The sequence below is a fragment of the Chinchilla lanigera genome, unplaced genomic scaffold (genome assembly GCF_000276665.1).
Source record: "Chinchilla lanigera isolate Chin_1 unplaced genomic scaffold, ChiLan1.0 scaffold00036, whole genome shotgun sequence".
Classification (NCBI taxonomy): domain Eukaryota; kingdom Metazoa; phylum Chordata; class Mammalia; order Rodentia; family Chinchillidae; genus Chinchilla; species Chinchilla lanigera.
In genome coordinates this window covers 22015112-22040439 of record NW_004955437.1, presented here as the reverse complement: position 1 = coordinate 22040439, position 25328 = coordinate 22015112, and the positions used below count along the sequence as shown (strand labels likewise).

The following is a 25328-nucleotide window of genomic DNA, read 5'->3' as shown; positions in this document are numbered from 1 at the left end:
TCGCAAAGGGGAAGGAAGGCGGGAGTCTGGACTGCGAGGAGTGAGGCAGCCCAAGTGGTGGAGGCCGTTATGGCGAGTGCTCCGAGCGCCGAGGTACGTGAGAAATTCCAGGCGGCGCTGGCTTTGTCGCGGGTGGAACTGCATAAAAACCCGGAGAAGGAGCCGTACAAGTCGAAATACAGCGCCCGGGCGCTGCTGGAAGAGGTCAAGGCGCTGCTCGGCCCCGCGTCCGAGGACGAGGATGAGCGGCCGCAGGCCGACGACGGCTCGGGCGCCGAGGACCACGCCCTGGGGCCGCGGGCCGACGCGGTGGAGGCCGAGGGCCCGGGCGCGCAGAGCGCGGTGAGGCTGGCGGTCATCGAGTTCCACCTCGGAGTGAACCACATCGACACTGAGGAGCTGTCGGCGGGGGAGGAGCACCTGGCCAAGTGCCTGCGGCTGCTGCGCGGGTACCGGCTGTCGCCCAGCTGCGTGTCGCTGAGCATCCAGGCGCAGGTGAGAGCGCGGGCGGGCTGGCAGCGGGGCGGCGCGGAGAGCCTGTGAGAAGGACTGACTGATTGCCTTGAAACTGGATCTCGCACCTCGGCTTCCAGACTCTCCGCCCCCAGCGCCCACTCCCTTACCCGAGGGGCGACACGCTGGTTTCCCCGATTCCTGCTTTGTAATGCGCTTTCCAACGCCTTCCCACAGGCCCAAATCGTGTTGAGCTTATTAACAAAAAGTCCAGCCGGTCGTGGTGTCGCGCGCCTGTAATCCCAGCACTCGGGAGGCTGAAGCCGGAGGATCATTGCGAGTTCGAGACCAGCCTGGGCTACCAAGTGAGCTCATGGCCAGCCTGAACTGCATAACGAGACCCTGCCTCAAAAAGACAAACAAAAAACAAAACAAAAGTCCAGGCTCTCCGCCAAGTACTGGGGGAAGTCCTAGTTCTATACATTGCAAAATATACAGTAAAGAAGTTATAAATTTTAGAAAACTTAAAATAGAGCCGGGCATGATGGTGCACAGGTGTAATCCTAGTATTTGGGAGGCTGAGGCAGGAGGATCGCATATTCGAACCTAACCTGGGCATTTGGCGATTTAGCAAGACCTACTCTCAAAAAAATAAAAGGGCCAGCTGGTCGCGGTGGTGCATGCCCGTAATTCCAGTACTTGGGAGGCTGAAGAAGGAGGATCTCGGCCAGTTTGAGGCCAGCTTGGGTTACATAGTGAGTTAAAGGCCAGCCTGAACTACAGAGACTTTGTCTCAAAAAACTAAAAATAAATAAATAAAAATAATAAAAGGGCCTGCGGAGGTAGCTCAGAATGAAGGCTCTGAGTTGAGCTCCAGTGGCAGAAAGAAAGGCAAAAACAAAACAACAGAAACAAAATTAAAATAGATAAGCTGGGCATGGGGGCCTACATCTGTAATCCCAGCACTCAGGAGGCTGAGGCAGGAGGATGGTTGCGAGTTCGAGACCAGCCTGGGCTACAAAGTGAGCTGAAGGCCAGCCTGAACTGCCTAGCAAGACCTTGTCTCAAAAAGAAAAAAAAAATTAAAACAGATAAAAATATAAATCACCATTTGTATGTGTGATCGTTATATACCTATAAACCTAAAGTTATTGGCCAAAAAACGATGAGAATTGAGTTCAAAGAAAAATGTATAATATCAGTAGTATTCCTGTATAGAAGATTGGTGTGAGTTCGAGGCCAGCCTGGGCTGCATAGTTCAAGACCAGTCTGAATTACATAGCAAGACCCTGTCTCAAAAAAAAAACAAAACAAAACGTTCCTGTATATAAGCCATTACTGATAAAAATTTTATAGGAATTTTACATTCATAATAAGGGTATTGATAATAAGGGTTCTATTAACTAAGGTTAATAGAATTTATTACTAATTTTAAAAACATTCTGAATAGTAAGATTAAACATGAAAATATCATTTTCCTGCTTCATTTGTGTCATTCCTGCTGAAATACAGGCTTTTGTTCCTTAGAAATTGACAAAATGAATGTGTTTGTCTGAAATAATAAAGAAAAATAAATAGAAATGAATGAAAAGAAATGTAATCATCATTACTAGCCTACCAAGTGCTAAAACAGTAGCATTATGACAATTTAATCAGATGGTATTTGTCCTAGTTTGCTTCTGACAGTTCTCTTCTGCTAGTGCTATTCCACTGGCAGCTCCACACTACATAGTACTTAATTACATGTTTACTACAGATAAGAGATTTAACCTCCTTAATAAAAGAAAAACTGAAAGAGTAAACATAAAAACTGTATGAGGATAGAGATGATTAAAGATACTACACTCAGTGTTGCAGAGTCTGACAAAATGGGTGCTATCACTTACTGCTGGCGGAAATGTAAATTCATAGAACCTTTTTGGAGCTCAGTATGTATCAAGACCTTGACTTAAAAATTCCACGTCAGTGTTTAGAAGTTAACTTGGGACAGATGGGTACTCCATTGCTGATCATTAAAAAAGGAAAGTAATATAAATAAATATCAGTAAGGTTATGCTTAACTAATTTCTGCTGCATCTATACAAAACTGCATGCAGTTATAAAAAATAATGATTTATATGTGTTAACAAAAATTATCAGCCAGGTGCACAGTGTGTCTCTATAGTCCCTGCTATGGGAGGCTGAGGCAAGAGGATTGCTTGAGTCCATTTTAAGGCCAGCCTGAGTAAGGTAATGAGATTGTGTCTCAAAAGAAAGTCAGCATTAAGAGGGAAAGAGAAGACTATTAGGCATTTTTTAGAATTATGTAGAAAGATTCTATTTATTTTTAATTTTTTTTGATACCGGGAATTGAATTCAGGATCTTACCCTTGCCAGGTAGGTGCTTGTGCTGCTGAGCTATATCCCTGGCCCTGAAAGATTCTATTTTTGTATAAGATTATATATATACACACACATATATACATATCTAAGAAGTTTATATATGTATAACATGTATATAAATATACATGCGTGTATATATTTATACACATATATGAAAAAGCTTGAAAGCATCACTTCATGGGAATTTGAGTCTTTTTTGTTTATTTTACGGTACTAGGGATTGAACTCAGAGCCTTTTGCACTGAGCTACATTCTAACACACCATACCCTTTTTTTTTTCCATACCCTTTTTTTTTTTTTTTTTTTTTGGTTTTTCTCCGGTAGCGGGAACCGAACTCATGACCTTGCGCTTGCCAGGCAGGCGCTTTGCCGCTGAGCTAAATCCCCAGCCCCTCCATACCCTTTTTAAAATTAAGTTTTGAGACAGAGTCTCACTAAATTGCCAGGTTGGCCAGATTGGGCTCCAATTGACAATCCTCTTGCGTCAGCCTCCCATAATGCCAGGATTACAGGTATGTACCACCATACCTGGTGAAGTTATGATATATTCTAATTTGTCTCAATCTGTCCTCTTGGGAAGCTATAGAACCTGGACATACATTAGATTATTAAAAGAGACTTCCTTTATATTAACTTCACTGTTTTCTGGGAACCTTAGGAGTATTTTTCTTTTATATTTCTTCTGATCCTTGCTGTGGTAATATACCATCTTGTCAGCATTACCATCTTGATTACTTTGCTTTAGTAAAATTTCCTAAAAATTAGATTACTCATCCACCTCCTTATATATGAACTATATGAATACTTTTCATTTCATTGCTGTCATTGTTTACAGTTGATTGAGGTGCAGTTGACATACAATAAACTGCATATAATTTGAAGTGTACAGTTTGATGAGTCTTGGTAATATGTATGTCTGTGAAACAGTTGCTGTAAGTTTCCTTGTGCCCCTCTGTAATCCCTCCTTTTCTTCTCTCTTCCCCTCTGTAATCCTCTTTTTTCCTCTCTTCCCCTCAGCCCAAATTTTGTAGAGTTTCATGTGAATGGAACCATACCATATACATTGTTGTGGTTTTCTTTCATTCTGCATTGTTTCTGGTTTGGTTTGTTTTTTGGTTTTTGTGATACTAGAGATCTGAGGCTCACACTCAGGTTTGCTCTCCCACTGTGTTACATCCCCAGCCCTTTTCATTGCAGACAGAGTCTTGTTAAATTGCCCAGGTTGGCCTTGAACTTGAGATCCTCTTGCCTCAGCCTTTTGAATAGCTGGACTTACAGGTATGTGCCAGCACACCCACCATTACTTCATCTTTAACCTTACTGAGATGAGATGATCATATTTTTTCCTGTTTAGTCTGTTAACTTGGTAAAGTATATTAAGTTTTCAATGCAGAACTCACCCTGTATTCCTGGGATATTTGGTGAGAATATCCTTTTTATACATTGTTGAACTCTCTTTGCTAAACTTTGGTTTAAAATTTTTGCATCTATATTTAAAAGGTTGTGTTTGTTATATTTTTGGTTTAATATGAGATAGGAAAGTGTTTAGTCTTTTCTGAAAGAGTTTGTGTAGAGCTGATTTTATTTCTTCTTACATGTTAGGTAGAGTTCACCCCCGATACTTTTTTTCTTCTTTTTTTTTTTTTGGTCGTTTTGAGACAGCGTCTTGCTATGCAGTTCAGGTGGGCCTTCAACTCACTTTGTAGTCCATGCTGGCCTCAAACTCACAGCAGTCCTCCTGCCTCAGTCTCACAAGTGCTGGGATTACAGGTGTGCACCACCACACCCGGCCATCCCAATACTTTTTAAGCTTTTTTTTTTTTTTTTTACTTTTTCCCATCTAGTTTGGTGTGAGGCCAAGAACACAATATGTGAAAGATGCAGCACTTTCTGGTGGTATTGCTTTTCCTTTCTTTTCTTTTTTGGTATTGTTTCTCTACCTTTAGAATTCATATTGTTAAAATAACCCACACTGGCTCACACTGGTTGGGAGTGTAGCTCGGTGTTGGAATATGTGCTTCACACATACCAGGCCCTGGATTTCATCTGCAACCCCCTCTTTGCCACTGACATAAAATGGCAGCAGTGGTTGTTTCTGTGGAGTCAACATTGCAACCCAAAGCTAAAGGTAATTTAATTTTAAAAACAGTCAAAACTGTCCTAGCTCTCTACTTGTCTTTGTTTGTTTTTTTTTTAGTTTAGTTTTTTTCCGGTACCAGGAATGTACTCATGACCTTGTGCTTGCCAGGCAGGCGCTGTGCCGCTGAGCTAAATCCCCAGCGCCTCTACTTGTCTTTACCTCAAGACCTTAATCGTCCAAAAGAAGAATCTTAGTAATTTCTGACCATGCTGTAGGTCTCTATTTGGTTTAAGATTTATCACACACTGGAGTAGTTGCTTTTTATGGCATAGCCTACCCTGGATCTAGCGGTCAAATATATCCCTATTCCAAAATAGAGTGTGACTAACTCCTCTTGGCCACTAGGTGAGTCTCTAGAGCAGTGATGGCAGGCAAACCCTTTACAGATGAGTGCCCAGACTGCAACCCATAACCCACTTGTTTATGGCAAAGTGCCAGCACTGCAGTTAAACTGGAATGCTGAGGTCTGGCTTAGAAAAAACAACTCTACATTAGCATCTTTTGTCTTAAAAACAAATAGCACACTGCCATTGGTTTGCCACCACTGGTAGACTATCTGGAGTAGCTGTGACAGTGTGTTGGGAGTGATGGACTCACTCCTGTCATGCCTAAGTGGAGTTTCTCAAGGACTTACATCATCAAATGAAAAATAAATTGAAGTAGGGATGGAGGAGAAGGTGACTTGTCGATCTATCTCTGAGAAAGACAGTCATTAACTTAGGAGGGACGCAGAGCCTGTCAAACTTTCATTACTTCTGAAGGTCCTGGAAAGGGCTTCAGGAATAACACAGACTGGAGAGCTGCCCAGTGTCACTACGATTTCAGTGTGACTTGCAATCCAAGATACCCAGGGCTACTTAAAAAGTTGGAGTGAAAAATAAATATATGGCATGAATATATTATGTGGATCAAATATATATATAATGTGAAGCCGGATGATCAAGCAGCTTGTTCCAGTGGAATGATCGAGTCGCTTTTAAACTATAGAGTTTCTAAACCTTCATTGCACTACATGCCCCTTCGGCAGTCTGATGAAGGCGATATTTCATAAAATAGTAAAGATGGTAAGTGCATCAAATGAAATATATATGGTTACAAAAAGAAATCAATAATATAGAAGTATAGCTACCAAAGTTTTTTTTTTTTTTTTTTTTTTTTGGTTTTGGTTTTTTGGTTTTGTTTTGTTTTTCTTCTGGTACCAGGAATTGAACTCACGGCCTTGCATTTGCCAGGCAGGCACTGTGCCGCTGAGCTAAATCCCCAGCTTGCTTTTTTTGTTGTTGCTGTTGTTGTTGTTGTTGTTTGTCTTTTTGAGGCAGGGTTTCACTGTGCACTTCAGTCTGGCCTTGAGCTCACTTTGTAGCCTCAAACTCAGAGAGATCTTCCTGCCTCAGCCTCCTGAGTGCTGGTATTACAGGTATGAGCCACCATGCCCGGCTTTTATTTTTTATTATTTATTTATTTGGGTTTTTTTTTTTTTTTTTTTTTGAGACAGGGTTGGCCTTGAACTCACATGTAGTCCAAGCTGGCCTTAAACTTGTGGTTCTCCTGCCTCAGCCTCCTAAGTGGTGGGATTATAGGTGTGTGCACCACCTTGGTTGGCCAGAATATTTGAAAAACTAATGTGTGGCTCAGATTGGTGGCACATGCTATGGTCCCAGCTACCTAGGTGGCTGAGGTAGAAGCTCAGGAGTTCCAGACTAATCTGGGGGACAAAGTAAGAGCTTGTCTCAAAAAAAAAGCATACATATATATATTACTGGGGTGTCAACACAGGGCCTTTTCACTAAGCTGTATCTCCAGCCATTTTTATTTTTTGAGGCAAGGGTCTTACTAAGTCACTAAGTTGCCCAGGTTGGGTTTGAACTTGGTGTCCTCTTACCTCAGCCTCCCAGAGTAGTGGGATTATAGGCCTGTACCACCCCACCTAGTTTATATGGTTCTTTGTTGATGTTGAACAACAATATCCATGTACTTGATAATTCTAATGGTGAGCATAAATAGTATTTTGAGAAATCTGCCAACTAGCATAAGATGAAGATAGTCTTTTCATTTCTATTGTTCTCAAGTCCCAAGTACTGTAGTATGGCTGCAGTTTGTTTCCCATATTGCTAATCAGAAGAAATGCTGAATTTTAGATCAGTGGAAATAAATTTGTGATTTTTTTTTTTCTCTATCCAAATTCATAGGTTCTGAATTCTCTGTGGATTCCTTGGAGGTCCATAGCCCCGAGGTTAAACATCTCACCATTAACAACTAATTCTTGATCCCATTCACTTTCCCAGGGAAGTGAGAGAGGATGGTGGAAGCAAAGCTCAGAGGCATCCTGTGTGGAGGACCATCCCTAGGGTGTGAGGCAGTGTAACCCCGTTGTCTAATGGGGAGCTAGGCCTCCAGTACTGAGTTCTGACCCTCACAACAGGCCTGGTTTGTGCTGCAGAGCCTGATCAGAGACTCACGCAGCAGGGGACAAACTGTCACGGTTTAAACCTGTTATCAGGATAGAATCCCACATCCACTCAGCTTCACTTCAGCCTTCGTGGTAGCAGAAGAAAGTTGGTACAGTGGAAATGAAGAGATCAGCACAAGAAAAGACACAGAAGAAAGAAGAATCAATGACTTGTCAGGATATGATAATAAAACTACATTTTAAGAACTCTCTGAAAATACATGTTTTATTGTTTCTTTTATTATGTTTTGTTTTTAATTTTTGAGAAGGGTCTCGCTATGTAGTCCCGACTGGCCTTAGCGCAGTCTGGCCTCATACTTGCGGCAGTCTTCCTCCCTGAGCTTCCCGGTGCTGAGATTACATTACCACCACACCTGGCTTTATGTTATTGTTTGAAATGATAAACGTTAGGAATCTGACTTAACTGACAAGAAAAGACATACAGCTTCAGAAATTTAACACCATGACTTGAATTGTAACTGTAGAGAATGTTTCTTTTTTAAGAGAGGTTTTTTAAAGCTTTTGTAAATAAGGCAGGGAAGAGAGGTTGAAGGAAGGGTAGGGGAATGGGGGAAATTAAGTTACATATAGGTACAAATTCCCTATGATGAATGTGATCATTATGTATACCTCAACTATACCAGTAAACTTAATTAAAAATAAATAAAAGGTTTCTGCAGGAGATTATAGGATTTTGAAAACATGTTTCTGGTTCATCTTTGTCTCTGCTACCTCTGGGATGTCAGTTTGGCTCAAAGCCTTGTCTGTTGTAAGTCACTTGTGCCACGCCAGCTCCTGCTGTCTCTGGCTCAGAGTTCTTTCTTAGTTGTTCACCTGCCATGGCTCACTTGAAGACCAGACTGGGGGTTCCCCACCTCCAGCTGACCCACATCTTCGTTGCCAAGATTTAGTTCCTCACAGACTTTTGTCCAGGGATCTTAGACTGTTGACCTCCTCGGTTCCTTTCCGCCTGGGTCTCTGCACAGGTTGGCTCACAGCATGGTGGCTGGCTTCCTGCAGGGGGAGGAAGAGGGAATGTGCGATGGTTGCTGCAGGGTTTCGTACCCTAGTTGTAGAAGTTGACCTTCCTTCACTTCTCCTAACGGTGTTCCTTAAATCCGACTCACCATATCCAGTCCATACGCCAGGGGGAGGGTTACCAAGGGCATAGATACCAGAGGCTGGGATTGTTGGGGTCCATCTTAGTGGCTACCATACTGTATATGGTTAAGATTATTATGAGTAGTTCATCGTTAATCAGACCCGAACATTGTTTGGTAAATACTGACTTTGAAACTATGAAAGTTACTTTAATTCATCTTGTATCATCATGTGTTTTTTTATTTTTTTATTTTCCAGAATAACTTGGGTATTTTATGGTCTGAAAGAGAAGAAATTGAAACTGCTCAGGCTTACCTAGAGTCATCAGAAGCACTATATAATCAGTACATGAAAGAGGTATGGTACATGTTGTAAAATTATAACTTTGATTGCAATTAGTCAAGAATCAGTATACCCTGAGGATAGAAGAGAAAGCATAGCGCTCTCCAGGAAGACTGCTTTCTTGTGAGACCAGACTGCACTGACAGGAAAAGAAAATCAGTATAAGTGGGGCGTATTGATGCAGGCCTGCAACCGTAGCACTCTGGGTGGCTAAGGCAGAACTTAGAGCCCAGCCTGGGCAATTTAGCAAGACTGTGTCTCAAAATAAAAATGGACTGAGGATGTAAGCAAGGGCAAAGGCCCTGGGTTCAATCCCCAATGCCACAAAAAAAAAAACAACCAAAAAAAAAACCAAGAACAGATATAAGATTCCCCATTCATACCAGGTGGCTGAGGCAGGGTGATTACTGTGAGTTCAAGGCCAGGCTGGGCTACAGAGTGAGTTCAGAGCCAGCCTGAACTGCATAGTGGAACCCTGTCTCAAAAAGACCAAACAGAAAAAGATTCCTTGTTCAAAATATTGCTGTGACTCGTCAGTGTAACTAGCAATTTCTCTATATAGCTGTCTAGAAGATACCTAATAGCTGAATTATGTATATAGATAATTTTGGGTCTGGCATGGTGGCACAGACCGGTAATTTCACCCTCTGTTCTCCCCGCTTACTCTGTTTTGGCTGCACTGGGCTCCTGGCTAATCCTAAAACACCCTGCGAGCCCCAGCCTGGGCTCTGCCTGGGATGCTGTCCTCAAACATCTGTGTAGCTCTCTCCCTCAGCCCTGCAGGTCTCCACTCCAGTGTCTCCTTTCAGATGGGGCCTCGAGGTCACCCCCGCAACACGCAAACCACCCTTCCCAACACCTCTGATGCCCTTGTTCTGATGGTTCTCATTCACACTTGTCTTGGTTACTTTTTTCTCGCTGCTGGGACAAAATACCTGACGCCCAAAATTAAGGAAGGAAAGGTTTATTTCGCTTACAGTTTGTGGAAGTTTTAATCCGTACTTGGCAGATTATAAGGCACAGTGGCACATGGCAAAGAGCTGCAGCTCAGGACGGCAGAATACAGCTAAGCTGCAAGCACACACCAGGGCAGAATGGGGGAGGAATGTCCTCAAGCACTCTCTTCCTCTCCCTTACATATGTAAACTATCCACCCCAGGGTGGGTGTAGCTCTCACACCCACAATCATTCAACTCTAATAGCCTGCCCATGGTCTCATGAGGCTTTGGAGGGGACACACAGACATAAACCATAACAACACGGAACACTAATGTGCATTTTAGTGATTTGTCTGTCACCGTCTTGGTTACTGGAGTGTAAGCTTTAGGGCAGCAAGGATGTTCCCATGGTGGTAGTCACTGCTTTCTGCAGCTAGAGCAGTGCCTCTGCCTGAGGTAACTAATGATGTCACACTTGGTCCATCCAGATACGCACAAAGCATAACAGTATTACTAGATGTGAATGTATTAGTAAATCAAATGTAGAATTGCAGCTTAAAAATGTAAATCAAGTTTAGTTGGAAACGTATAATTTTTGTTTGGTTTCATACTTGGTTGTTACTAATCAATAATGTGGAATAAAAATATTTTTAATATTTCATAAAGCTTACTTAGTGGCAGAAATTAGAATATTGTTAAACTGGGTGTGGTGGCACGTGCCTGTAATCCCAGCACTCAGGTGGCAGAGGCAGGATGATTTCTGTGAGTTCGAGGCCAGCCTGAACTGCATAGTGAGACCCTGTCTCAAAAAAGACAAAAGAAAAAGAAGAAATTAACCTTTTCTTAGAATATTGTTTTAAAAATCTATTGCTACATTTAAGGTGGGGGGATATAGGCAAACTTGAAGAGAGGATATGTGTATTCTAGTTTCACTTGTGATCATAACTAGCTGCTTTACTAGCAGAAACTCAAACTTTCTATGCCAGCTAGTTATCTGTGAGATGGAAATGACTCACTTATCACCACAACACAGAAATAATAGAGAAATATTGTGAGAATCCAATAATAAAATAGGTAAGGAAAAGTCATAGAAAATGCACATGTCTTGTAATCGTAAAATAGACGTCTAAGTTGGGGCCGGGGATATAGCTCAGTGGCACAGTGCCTGCCTGGCAAACGCAAGGTCATAAGTTCAATTCCTGGTACCAAAATAACCCGGCTAAGTCAACTGTGATATACTAACAAAAGGGAATAGGCTATAATCATTGAAATTGTAAATACTTGGATCATCCGTACAGGGGAAATATATACACGGTACCTCTATACATACTGATTATAACCGTAAACATTTTTCCATGATAAGGCAAAGCAAATGTGAACTAGATGATTAGGTGAGCTAATGAAAACTAACATGTTAGTTTTAAAAGATGTAGCTAATAGCTTGGTATGGTGGCACACGCCTGTAATCTCAGTTATTCAGGAGGCTGAGGCAGGAGGGTCCTAAGTTTAAGGCCAGTGTGGGCAATTTAGTGAAATCCTGTCTTAAAAAGGGCTGGGGATATGGCTCAGTGGTAGAGTCCCCCATGGGTTCAATCCCTAGTGTTAAAACATCCCCCCCAATAAGATATAACTAATAAAAACTAACATTCAGTATGTGCTTAAACAGATCACATTTTATTTGTACAGTACTGTGAAGTAGCTATTCTCAGTTATGGTTATGGATTTGGTGATTCAGGAGCATTAGCATATGATATATGGGTTTAAATCTGGTTTGTTTAACCCCAGACTCGTGTTCTTTCTATTCTACAGTGCTGTCTTAAGTAGTATAGTTAGTTATGGCATTAAGGTAAAGAGATTTTTTTTTTTAATTGCTCAAACAGAAGAAGAAAGAAAAAAATTACTCTGTAGTAGTTGCTAGTCCAGGGTGTGCTTAAGAGACAAAATTTTGTGTCAGAGCAATACTTTATTTCATAAACACAGTACTTAGAATACTTACAGGCACTGTTATATATGAATTATAAGTATTAACTCATTTAGCCCTCATAACAACTTTGTTAAATGGGTACTATGTATTTTATAGATGAGAAAATAGAGATACCAAAGGTAAGGGCCTTATCGAGAACCCACCATAGGAGTAAATCTGGGATTTCAGTCTGCATGATTTGGCTTCAGGACCCATAGGTTTTGTGTGACTGTGTGTGACTGTGTGTGTGTGTGTGTGTGTGTGTGTGTATGATTGAGGACTGAACCCAGGGCCTTTACCCTGAGCTATATCCCAGTCTTTTTTTTTTTTTTTTTTTTTTTAAATTTTTACTTTGTATTTTGAAACAGGGTCTTACTAAGTGGCGCAGGCTGGGCTCAAACTTGTAATCCTCCTGCCTCAGCCTGTGAGAGTGTTGGAATTACAGGGGTGTGCCACCATGATGCCCAGGTCAACCCATACTTTTAATTACTGTTTTTTCCTCTTTTACCTAATGGGTGAACTTGGTCTAAAATACAAGCATGAGGCATTCCTCAAGGCATGTGTAATTAGTGGAGCCTTGGAGCTACACCAAAACTGTGATGGCAGAGAAAAGCAGCAGCTATAAGCAGAGCAGTTAACAGAGCATTCCTATTTGCTCTGCCGGTTTAATTCACTAGAAATTAGTGTTTTTACTGTGTACCAGGCATTGTGCAAAATGCAAAGGAGTCTGTTGAGGATAAAATCTGCTTTCTATCCATAACAAGCTCTTTCCCCCGGGGATAAGAAGTGTTAATTGTGCCCACATGGAGTTTTCGAATGTATGTTCAGAGTGTGTGTTTTATAGGGCCTTAACACCCCCCCACCCCCACCCCCTTGGGAATATCCCCAAGTTAGAGAATTTTTTCATTCATGGCTCTAAAAGCAAATTGGATTGTTTTCCTATTTCAGGCTTAACTGAAACAGCAATTGAATTTTTGTAAAATGTGAACTTTTAGGTAACTTCTATTTGTTTGACTCTTGTATTTTATGTTTAAGAAAATTACTTCTTGGGTGACATGAAAGTGAACTTGGAAAAAATGGAATGTATTGTGCTTTTAAAAGTTGACTTCTCCCAGATGAGGTGACGCACACCTGTAATCCCAGCACTCAGAAGCTGAGGCAGGAGGATCTCGAGTTTGAGGCCAGCCTGTTCTTCATACTCAAAATACAACAAAAATAAAGAAAAAGAAAAGTTGACTTGTCGGTTCCTCCAGAAGAGGGCACCTGGTGTTCAGAGTTTAACATTTTAAATGTTTTTGTTTAATCACAGATTGGGAGTCCTCCTCTTGATCCTACTGAGCATTTTCTTCCTGAAGAAGAGAAAATTACTGAGCAAGAGAGATCAAAAAGGTTAGTAAGGATAGATTCACAGGTATTTCCACAGAACATAGACAAGGTGATTGTCTGAAAAGCTTTGTGTTTGCTGTTTGAGGCACCTAAGGTTACAGAGCACGGATTCCGATGTGAGTAAAACCTCCGTTTGCCACCTGATGAGTTATGTGGCCTCGTTCATACTTGAGTTTCTTCATCTATCAAACAGATACAAGAACCAAAAACAACTCAAAGTGTTGGTGGGAGACTCAAGATAAATATATGTGGAATTTACTTAGAAATTGTAAACCATCATCCAGATACTGATTTTTCTTCTTTGCAGATTTGAGAAGGTTTATACTCATACCCTGTACTACCTGGCCCAGGTCTACCAGCATATGGAAATGTTTGAGAAAGCTGCTCATTATTGCCACAGCACACTGAAACGCCAGCTGGAGCACAATGCCTACCATCCTATGGAGTGGGCTATTAATGCTGCTACCTTGTCGCAGTTTTATATCAATAAGGTAAACTTCTCAAAGTAGTTACCTAACAGAGCTCCAAAGTGAATATAAAGATGGAACCAATAGTATCTTGAAGATCTCTTAAAAACAGGTGGCTTCCTCAAGAGGAACTGCCCTAAGAGGCCCCATGGGCCATGTGCTGGATGCAAAGGAGACCACTGGAGATGGGTCTGCCCTCTGAGGTGGAGGCCCCAGAGCTCAGACCCATGCTACCAGTTACTCCAACAGGAATGAGAGGGCTTGGGGCATGGTCTGCCTTCTCCCTCTGGCCAGACCGTCATCTCCATCGAGGAGTCCTGGGTAATCATGACTATGGAGGAACAAGAAAACAGCCTGTTGCTAGACACAGGTGCAAGTCTCTCGGTCCTTCTTTTCAATCCTGGCCTTCTTCCAGACATCATACCTCAGTGAAAGGAGTCACTGGTGAGGAGGTAATATGCTATTTTTTGACAACCCTTAGGCTGTAACTACTTATTAGATCCTTCTTGCGTATCTCTGTCTTCCTGAGAAACCACTTTGAAGATACCACCATGTATTACAGCAGCCATTGATATTTTCCTACTAATCTATTCATAACTGTGTAAAGTTTGTAATGTTCCTATCCTATTTCATAAATGGATGTATGTTTATTATTATGTGTTTCCTACAACAACCATTGAGAATAGTTAATAATTTTTCAATAGGTCACTCATGTATAGCTCTATTTATTTTCTTTTTTTTTTTTTTTTTGGTTTTTCTCTGGTACCGGGAACCGAACTCACAACCTTGCGCTTGCCAGGCAGGCGCTTTTTGCCTCTGAGCTAAATCCCCAGCCCCTCTATTTATTTTCTTTAGAAGCCACTTTGAAGATACCAAAGTATAGCACAACAACTCTTGATAATCTCCTGCCTCTTTTGTCTCTAACTCACTATTATTTGTCTATTTGTTTTCCTGAGAAACTATTTTGTAGATAATAATATGTAAAACGATAACCATTGATAATTTCCTACCATTTTGTGTGTAATTTGCTAAGTCGCCCCTATTATTATGTTATCCTTCTTTTATTCTTTAAAAAAATAAATAAATAAAAAAAAAAACAAATAGGTGGCTTGCCAGGCGAGGTGGTACATGCCTGTAATCCCAGCACTTGGGAGCTGAGGCAGGAGGATTGCTGCAAGTTCGAGACCAGACTGGGCTACAAAGTGAGTTCAAGGCCAGCCTGAACTACATAGTGAAAACCTGTCTCAAGAAAAACCCAAAGCACGTGGCTTATATGTTAATGATGTAAAACTGGACAAAAAAATGCAGCCCTACTTGTTATTCTATTAAAATTTTGTAGCTTTTTATTACATGACTCTTCTGGGTGTTAAAACACTAAGCTTGATCATTATCTTGCATGTTGCTAGCTGCTAAAATTATGAATTACCGAAGCCCAGTTCTTTGTTGATATAGGCACACTATTTCAGTTCACTTTGGTCGTAAATTACCTTAAATTGTAGATTTTATCTAGTTGTAGATATAACTTTATCTTCATGTAATGGTAATCTTGGAACTATGAGAATTTGTCTGAGGAAGTTGACTGTTAAATGTGGGCTTTGATAAAAGCATGTGATACATTTCAGTTACTTTTCAAAATAAACCCCTCTGTAGTAATATTTTCTGTTAAAATATCTTGCTGAATTCCAGAGTTCCAGGTTTCTGTGATACATTTCTTTTTTTTTTTTTTTTTTTTGGTTTTTTGGTTTTTCTCCGGTACCAGGAACCGAACTCACAACCTTGTACTTGCCAGGCAGGCGCTTTTGCCGCTGAGCTAAATCCCCAGCCCCTCTGTGATACATTTCTAACTGCTACACAGGGACAGACTTGAGCTTCTTAATTGTGTACCAGAATTGCTTACAGTAATGTTGGTGGGCTCTTAAGAGACACATTTCTTTTTTAGTCCTTGAGTCTCAAATGCAGAAACACTTTTAAGCCCCCTTTCCAACCAGATTTCTTATTAGTCCCTACAATATCTTAGCAATAGAAAGTATTTTTATTTCTAATTCACAAGCCTCTCTGAAATTTTGGTAATTTTCTAATTATCAGAATTCCTTCTATCATCACTGTGGTTACCTGCTGCGTTCCCCCTCAGCCTTTATCTTTTCTAACTTTTTTGTTAGTATTGGTTCTGTAAATGTGCCTTGTTTAAAGTAGTGTCCCACAGACTTTCATTCCGAAAAACTGTTAGCAGGAGAGAAAGGGCTGTGGTGGCTGCAGCGCTTCTAGGACTTTGGTCTAAGATCAGGCGTGTAAGTAGCGCTCCTGCGTGTATCTAGCGCTCCTGCGTGTATCAGAGCATTCAATTAAACCTAATTCCCATGAATCCATTTCATTGTGGTCATCATCAGAAAGTACCTCTGCTGTGGCTTCTTTTTATAGCTGTTGGAGGCCCCTTGTTTGTTTTGTTTAGCAACTTTAAAATTGCATATTCACTATAGCTTTCGTAAGACTCCATGGACATTGATAGTTCTAAGATATCTAGATGCTAATTTAAAGTGTGATTAAGAATTTGAAGTTGTTAAGCATTACTTATGTTTAGCATGTGATAATTTTTGTGAGCATCTCCACCCCACATTTTTGCCTTTACCAAATGTCTTCTCAGTTTTTGTTCTAAGCAGCTAAGTTGTACTGCAAAAAGTTATTTGAACCATATTTGAAAATGCAGTTGTCGTTTGTATTATTATCATCCTCATCCGGTTCTAGCGACGAGGTTTTGCTGTTCAGTGAGTCCCTACCTGGCAGGTGGTAAAGTCCCACATTTACCAGCCGCCTGGACAGTCACTCTCCTAGCAGTGGCTGCTCACAGGGAGCCAATCTGGACAAAGCTGAAGTGATATTGATGGCTAGGGGACTGTTGAGGGATATTAAAGTTTCTTTTTATAAACTTTAACTTTCTTTTGGCTTTCAAGATTTAACACCAACATTTTGATGTATAGATGTTGCTGGGCTAATATCTCACATGGTGCTCAGCTGCTCACTATATGGAGAGATACATTTGGTGCTGAGGTTTTAAAATCATAGCCAACCATTCAGAGTCTCATATTTACCAATACAAAGTTGATATCCTATTCAGTGATGGTAGTGGCCTGGCATGGTGGTGCACGCCTGTAATCCCAGCACTCAGAAGGCTGAGGCACAGCCGCACAAGTGCCTGCCTGGCAAGCGCAAGGTTCCAAGTTCGATTCCCAGTACAAGAAAAAAAAAGGCTGAGGCAGGAGGATCACCATGAGTTCAAGGCCAGCTTGAGCTACATAGTGAAACCTTGTCTCAAAAAAAAAAAAAAAAAGTTGGTGGCTTCTAACTAAAAGTTAGACTTTAACTTTGTACTTCTGCTGGGTAGTACTGTGCTGTATGTGACAAATGCAAAGTGTTAGGCTCACAAGAAGATCTTCTTTAAGTATTGGAGATCATTTTCCTCACCTGATTTGAATTATGAAGCCTTCAAAATGTATTGCTAAAGCAGTTTCACAAAGTTTATCTGTAGAAATGTGTTGACTTTAAAACTTGGTGGGAAGCCAGGTATGGTGTTGCATGTCTGTAATCCCAGCCTTGGGAGGCTGAGACAGGAGGATCATCATGAATTTGAGGCCAGCCTGAAATACATCGTGAGACCCTGCCTCAAAAAAAAACAACACGTACACACACACACCTAAAAGTTGGTGGGAAGCTTTATTGTAAATTCTAAAGATTTATAAAGACAGAAATCTCCTATTAGATTCTCTCGTTTTTGCCTTTGAACAGTATGATAGAAAAGGGACCTATAAACCTAACAAATATTAATAAGACTTTAGTCCTCTGACAGAAAGTAAATGGTCTGAGAATTAATGCATGGAAGTTTGGTTTTTTAACCTGAACCTAAAGGGCTCACTGATGTAGTTTGAGTCTAGCTCCTCTGTATGTCTATTAATTACATGAGAAGAGCTAATTTTCAGTGTGCAGTTATCTTTCAGCCAGTGTGTATCATTATTAAGAGTTTGGGAACATTATCATTTTAATTGCTGAGATAGTATTGTGCCAGATGACACCGTGATACTTCTTCTGTAACTTCTTAATGTTCAGCCACTGTACAGGGCCTCCGCTGTGGTAGATTTTACCTAGTAGTATATCTTTTACTATATCAATAGACTGTATGCAAATGTCACTTGCAAACAAGGCTTTGTGATAGTTACATTCACTTGTTTATTTCCCCAACAGCTATGCTTTATGGAAGCCAGGCACTGTTTATCAGCTGCTAATGTTATTTTTGGTCAAATTGGAAAGATCCCAGCCACCGAAGAGAGTAAGTTTATGAGTGGATATTTTATTATATAAATTTTTTTAAAAAATAAATTTCAAAATTATTTTAAATGTGCAAAAAGTTGCAAGAACAAAACAAAGAACTACCATATACCTTCTCCTGCGCTCACCAGTGTTCATATTTGCTTAATTTGTGATCACATTTTCTTTCTTTCTGAACCTTTGAGAGAAGACTATACAGTAGGCTCCTTTCTCCTATAATACTGCAGTGTGCATGTCCTAAGAACACGACTGTGTCCTTGCATAATCATAGAACAGCTAGCAAATCAGGAAATGCAACATTGACACAGTTCTTTTATCTTTTGTGCTTAATTTAATTCTCTTCCATATTCTTTATAGCAGTTTTCTTCCAGTACTGGATTAATTCAAGATTGCCTGTTATATTCGTTTGTCACATCTCTTTGGTCTTCTGTCATCTGGAACAGTTCCTCAGCTTTTTTCTCTTTCACCACATAATATTTTTGAAGAATACAGGCCAGTTATTTTATAGAATTTATCAAGTAGGGCTTGTGTGATATTTCCTTTTGCCAAGATTGAGATTATATATTTTTGATTGGAATACTACATGCATGAGTGTGTCCTCAGATCTTTTTCATCACAGTGGACTTCGTTGTTTGTTTGCAGTGCTGGTGACCAAACCCAGAAACACACACATGCTGGGCCACTGCTGTACCACTGAGCTACACCCTCCGCTCTTCATGATAGTGTTTTCTTTAGTCTTAAAAAAAATCAAGGTTATATTCAGTAAATGGATGCATGTCTGTCATTATGTGTTTCCTACAACAACCATTGAGAATAGTTAATGATTATTCAGTAGGTCACTCATGTATAGCTCTATTTATTTTCTTTAGAAGCCACTTTGAAGATAACAAAGTATAGTACAACAACTATTGATAATCTCCTACCTCTTTTGTCTGTAACTCACTATTATTTGTCTATTTGTTTTCCTGAGAAACTATCTTGTAGATAACAATATGTAAAACAATAACCATTGATAATTTCCTGACACTTTGTAATTTGGTAAGCCCCCCATTATTATGTTATCCTTCTTTTACTCTTTAAAATAAAAAAAAAACAAGGTTAACATGTATTTGAGGCATTTAACAGGTTTTGTATCAAATTCACCATTTTCTTTATCTTCTAATTCTATAATTCACTGTTGAGTAGTCTCTAACCTAAAAGGTTTTTGAAACATCATGTTTTCTTTTTGTGTTTTGTTTTGTTTTCTTTTGGGACAGGGTCTCACTATGTAGTTCAGGGTGGCCTTTAACTCATAGAGATCCTTTTGCCTGAGCTTCCCAAGTGCTAGGATTACAGGTGTGCAGTGCCATGCCCAGTGTCAAGATGCAAGTTTGAGTCCAGCCAAGGCAATTTAGTGGCTTAGTGAGATCCTGTCTCAAAATAAAAGAAAAGGGCTAGGAATGTAGCTGGTGCAGAGACCCTGTGTTCAGTCTCCAGTATTGCAAACAAACAGGTAAATGGCATTTGTCTTAAAAATCAATAAAAACCACACTAAAGTATCTTTTTTTTTTTTCCCAGTACCAGGAATCGAACTCACGACCTCATGCTTGCCAGGCAAGCGCTGTGCCGCTGAGATAAATCCCCAGCCCCTTCATTTTGTTTTTATTCTTCAAAATGGAAAGCTCTGGGGGTTGGGGGTTGTTGTTAAGCAACAGATCATTTGCCTAGCGTGTACAAGGTCTGGGTTAGATTCCCTAGGGCTGAGAGAGGAAGAGAGCGGGAGCTGAAGAAAATGACAAGGCCTATTGTTTTCAAAATGTTTTCTGTGAGCATCCTCAAATTTTGTGGATTAGAAAATTTGTTGAAAATAATTTAACACTTGAAGTTGTATAAACTCTTTGACCTCTGGACTCTGTCCTTAGGAGGTAGTCCACAATCCAGGCCCATTTGTGTACTGAGATCTGTATGCTTAGAGTTGGCTATAATAGTAAAGAATGAGAAACAGTAAGTTCCCATACTAGAGGAATCCTTAAACAGATAAATTAAACAGCCATTTAATTGTATATAATGCTTTACTTAGAAATGAAGCTAAAGTGTTGATAGTGATATGGACAAAGTGTTAGTGGTAAATATATGAAGAAAAAGTTATATTCACAATCAAATACACATTGTGACCTTAATTTTTACCTATAGATTTAAAAAAAAAAACTAGAAAGAAATTTGCAAAACCAGTAGCAACTAGTACCTGCATATAGTATTAGGAGTTGGGGTGGGTTTCCCCATCCTACTTCAGTGAACATCAGTTACTTTTGTAATCAGGAAAAAGTGATATTAAAGAAGAACATAGAATACAGAGAGAATTACAGTTGTGACCATGAATTTGGGCAAATCATATGTATGATTTTAGCTCCTGAGGCTGAAGGAGATGTGCCAGAGCTTTATCATCAGCGGAAAGGGGAAATCGCAAGATGCTGGATCAAGTACTGCTTGACGCTCATGCAGAACGCCGAGCTGTCCATGCAGGTGATGAAAGCAAACGTTGCCTTTTCCTGTCTTGGGTGAGCACTGCATGAGCAAAAGCTCTCGGTGGGGACTGTGCTCACCTGGCGCCCTGTGTGTTGGTTTCAGAGGATGTAGAACACACTCATAGATGTTCCTTTTTCGAGATTGCGCCTAGAGCCTGTGCAGGTATCTTAATTCTTTTTGTTCCCATCCCCCTGCCCTTCCATCAACCCATGTTCCCTGACTTAAGTATCATTTCTTCCTTGTAGACTTTGCTTTGGCTAGAATATGAGCTCCTTTTTTTTTTTTGAGACAGTGTCTTGCTGTGTAGTGCAGGCTGGTCGTGAACTCACTGTGTAGCCCAGGCTGACCTCAAACTTGCAGTGATCTTCATGTCTCAGCCTCCCAAGTGCTGGGATTACAGGTGCACACCACCACTCCCAGCTTCAAATATGAGCTCCTTGAGAAGTAGATCTGCCTCAAGTTCATATTACAGCATTGTCTCTGGGCACAGTAGTTTCTCAGGAAATTGAGGACTATATCTGGAGGTGGTGGTACTTGAGGTTGCACCTGGAGCCTGTGCACGTATCTGAATTCTTTTTGTTCCCATTCCCCTGCTCTTCCACCAACCCACCTTCCCCTCCCGATTTACAAAAGATTTGTTTCAATTTTTTCCTTCCCTTTTCTTTTTTTTCCCCTGTTTTCTTTCCTTCCCTTCCCCCTAAAACCCTTTGTTTCCCTTCCCATTTGAACTTTGAGACAGGGCCTCACTGAGTTACCCAGCCTGGGCTTGAAGTTGTGATCCTTCTGCCTCGGCCTCCCAGAATACTGGGATTACTATTTACTTCAGTGGATTGATTGATTGAGACAGGGTCTCACTATGTAGTTCAGACTGGCCTTGAACTCACTATGTGTTGGCCTTAAACTCACCATGCCTGCTATTTATTTATATTTTGCAATACTAGGGATTGAACCCGAGGCATTCAGCCCATGAGAGACATTTTCCCAGTCCTGTTTGTTTGTTTATTTGTTTGTTTGTTTTGAGACAGGGTCTCACTAAATTCTACAGGTGGAATTTGAACTTGTGATGTTCCTGCCTCGGCCTCCTTCAGTGTTGGAATTGCAGTGCAGGCATGTGCTGCCACCACTGCACGGAGTGAATGAGTAATTCTGTATCACCCTGAGACGATAAGTTCCCTAAGTTACAGAGGACTTTTCTTGCCTCTTCCTAAGTTACTTAAATTGTTTTGTATTAATCCACTTGTATTCTTATTCTTTTATCTCCTTTTAGACTAAGCAGTTTGAAGGCAGGATTTTCATATACCTTGCAGCGTTATCTTACACATTGATAAAACCGAAAAGGATAAACTGAAGAAACAGTAGTTCAAGTACAGAAGCAGAGGAGTTTGCAGTGGAGTGTGGGCTCTGGAGACTTCACTGCAGTTGGGTCTGAGCCTGGCTCGGCCGCTTTATAACTGTCTGCTGGTTTTGATCTCTTACTCTCTGTCTCACTCTCCTTACAAGTACAGTGGAGATACAGCCTCTGCTTGACACTTGTTCTGCGAGTTTCATCAGTAGGTGTCAAGACCTCAGGAAGTAACTGAGACAAGGTGGCGCACACCTATAATCCCAGCACTCAGGAGGCTGAGGCAAGATTGCCAGGAGTTCCAGACCAGCCTGGGCTACACACTGAGTTTGAGGCCAGCCTGAACCACATAGCGAGATTCTATCTCAAAAAAAAAAATACAACTAAGTCTCACATTGTAACTCCATTATTATTACTAATCTTACTGAAGCCTCATTCTTAACCACTAAGGAGAAAAAGAAAATAAATTATTTGGATATAATACAGGCAAGATATATAGGAGACTTTACTAGGGGAGTTAGTGTGAGTTTGGTTTTTTCTGGATACATTATAATACAGTAACTTCATAGTAAATAATACAGAACCCGCTGGGGTGGAGCTCAGTAGTGGAGCTCTGCTGAACATGCTGAGGTCCCAGGCTGGATCCCCAGCACCACAAAAACAACAACAACAGCAGAGGAAAGATAAAAGAAAAACTATGCATCCTTGTGATGGTACTAAAAAAAGAGTAGTAAATAAGCAAGTAAACCTAAAGTCCCAGAAGCATAGATCTTAAAATCCAGGACCTGAATCATTTTAGAGAAAAAAAGTAAGGCTGAGGTGTGTCAGGGAAAGAGAGGAAGTAAGTAGGAGAGCTTGGGGCTTTTAAGTCTAGAGAACTGGAGCGAGGAAGAGCAGGCAGCATCCTTCTGGGCAGGCAAGGACGGTGATGGAAAGGGAGGCTTCAGGGACTGGTGGGACAGGAGCTAGGTCATGAGAGAAAGGCCCTAGGGCAGGGCTTCACGGAGTAGGGGTCAAGCAGACCGCACCAGGGCGCAACTCTTAGCCTTCCTTAGTTGCTGTTTCCAGCCTAGGGACTGGAACCTTATTTGATCATTTGAAACTCAAATACTAAAGTGTTTAAACTACTAAGTTACTCAGATTTTCCTTAAACTGAATGGTTTTTTGTTTTTTGGTAATGGAAATCGAACTCAGGACCTAACACTTGCCAGGCAGGTGCTGTGCCGCTGAGCTTTGTCACCAGCCCTTTAAACTGATTTTTTAAAGAACTTCACTTCACCCTTTGATTATATATGTATTTATCAAAAAGCTTTCTTCAGTTTAGGCTTTAAAATATACCCCAATTTATTCAGTGAAGCACTGTCTTTTTTTTTTTTTTTTTTTTTTTTTGGCTTTTTGAGACAGGGTCTTACTATGCAGTTCAGGCTGGCCTTGAGCTCACTTTGTAACCCAGGTTGGTCTTAAACTCTCAACCATCCTCCTGCCTCAGCCTCCCAAGTGCTGGGATTACAGGCAGTGTGCCACCACACCCCACTCAGTTAAGCATTTTCTTATGCCAACCCTGTGCTAGTCATTGTCCAAGGTTCGAAGTTTACCACGATGAACAAGTACAGATGTAGCCTTGACCAGGCACAGCAGTGCACTCCTGTAATCCAGCACTCTGGCAGGCTGAGGCAGGAAGATGGCTGTTTTGAGCCCAGCCTGGGCTACATAGTTCAAGGCCAGCCTGAAATACATAACAAAAAAAGAAAGAAAAGAAAAAAGAGTAACTGTAAATGAACTTGAGTCCAGAGAGGATAAATAATATATAAGTGTTTTTATGTGTTTTACTTTTTCAAATTCTTTTTTCACATTTGTTGAATTTTTAATATACTTGGAAGAAAAAAAATTTCAAAGGTGTTCAGATTATAACACCTCCAGCAGGCCGAGGATCTACTTCAATGGTAGAGCACTTGCCTCATGTGCCCCAGGTCCTGGATTTGATCCTTGACACTGGAGATACAAGTGAACACTTTGCTCAGGTGGGCTGGGAAGTAAGAGCGTTTTGCTTACTGCAGAGTTTTATTCAACAGCAGGAGCTAAGTGTCCTACTTAACCCTAAGGTATGTTTTTCTTTCAGGACAACATAGGGGAGCTGGATCTTGACAAACAGTCTGAACTTAGAGCTTTAAGGAAAAAAGAACTCGATGAGGAAGAAAGCATCAGGAAGAAGGCTGTGCAGTTTGGAGCGGGTGAACTCTGTGACGCCATCTCTGCAGTGGAAGAGAAAGTGAGATACTTGAGGCCTTTAGATTTTGATGAAGCCAGGGAACTTTTCCTACTGGGTCAGCACTATGTCTCTGAGGCCAAGGAGTTCTTCCAGATTGATGGGTATGTCACTGACCACATTGAAGTTGTCCAGGACCACAGCTCTCTGTTCAAGGTGCTCGCATTCTTTGAAACTGATATGGAAAGACGGTGCAAGATGCATAAGCGTAGAATAGCCATGCTAGAGCCCCTCACTGTGGACCTGAACCCACAGTATTATCTCTTGGTCAACAGACAAATTCAGTTTGAGATTGCACACGCTTACTATGACATGATGGATTTGAAGGTTGCTATTGCCGACAAGCTCAGGGACCCTGATTCACACATCGTAAAGAAAATTAATAACCTTAATAAGTCAGCACTGAAGTACTACCAGCTCTTCCTAGACTCCCTGAGAGACCCAAATAAAGTATTTCCTGAGCACATAGGGGAGGATGTTCTTCGCCCTGCCATGTTAGCTAAGTTCCGAGTTGCTCGTCTCTATGGCAAAATCATCACTGCAGATCCCAAGAAGGAGCTAGAAAATTTGGCAACATCATTGGAACATTACAAGTTTATTGTTGATTACTGTGAAAAGCACCCTGAGGCTGCCCAGGAAATAGAAGTTGAGCTAGAACTTAGTAAAGAGATGGTTAGTCTTCTTCCAACAAAAATGGAGAGATTCAGAACCAAGATGGCCCAGACTTAATCCTTGTTCTTAAAGAAAGTAAATGTGCAATACTGAGTGAGTTTTCCCCCATAAACACGCCTAGCTCTACTGTGACTTTGACATCCAGAGCCAGATGAATGCAGTTTGAGCTTGAGATCTGGTCAGATTACCTGAATCTGCTGGGCCCCGATGCAGCCCAGCTCATTAATCTACATCTAGTTATGTAAACTGCCTTGTTAAAGTGGCATGTGATCTCTATTTTAGATTGCTTGTTTCCTATGTAAGTACTGTATAAACATTTCCTGCCTCAGTCTATTGGCTACTACTTGGTAGATTTCCTTCCAAGGAAAAATGCTGGGTAATGTACCTGGTAGACAGCTTGTTACTGCATTACATTTGAAAAAATCTTCCTATAGTTATTCTTTCTACAATACTTAACTTTCCTAAATTCCCAAAGAAATATTTCCCTTTTGAAAATACTAAAAACTAAGTTATATTGTAAAGTGAGATAAAATAGTTTGTCTCAGTTATAAGGGGAAAAAATCCTTGGAAATATAATAAAATTGAGTTGTTTCAACTAGTAAAAA

At 40.8% G+C, this 25328-nt stretch overlaps 1 protein-coding gene across 1 annotated transcript; it reads left to right on the top strand.

Moving 5' to 3' along the window:
- On the top strand, positions 1 to 25328 carry Kif1bp (KIF1 binding protein). The gene is made up of 7 exons (XM_005390099.2): positions 1 to 495; positions 8784 to 8882; positions 13078 to 13157; positions 13462 to 13645; positions 17855 to 17939; positions 20325 to 20440; positions 23905 to 25328. The coding sequence occupies exons 1-7, from the start codon at positions 70 to 72 to the stop codon at positions 24778 to 24780; spliced, it is 1866 nt and encodes a 621-aa protein (XP_005390156.1). The 5' UTR covers positions 1 to 69; the 3' UTR covers positions 24781 to 25328.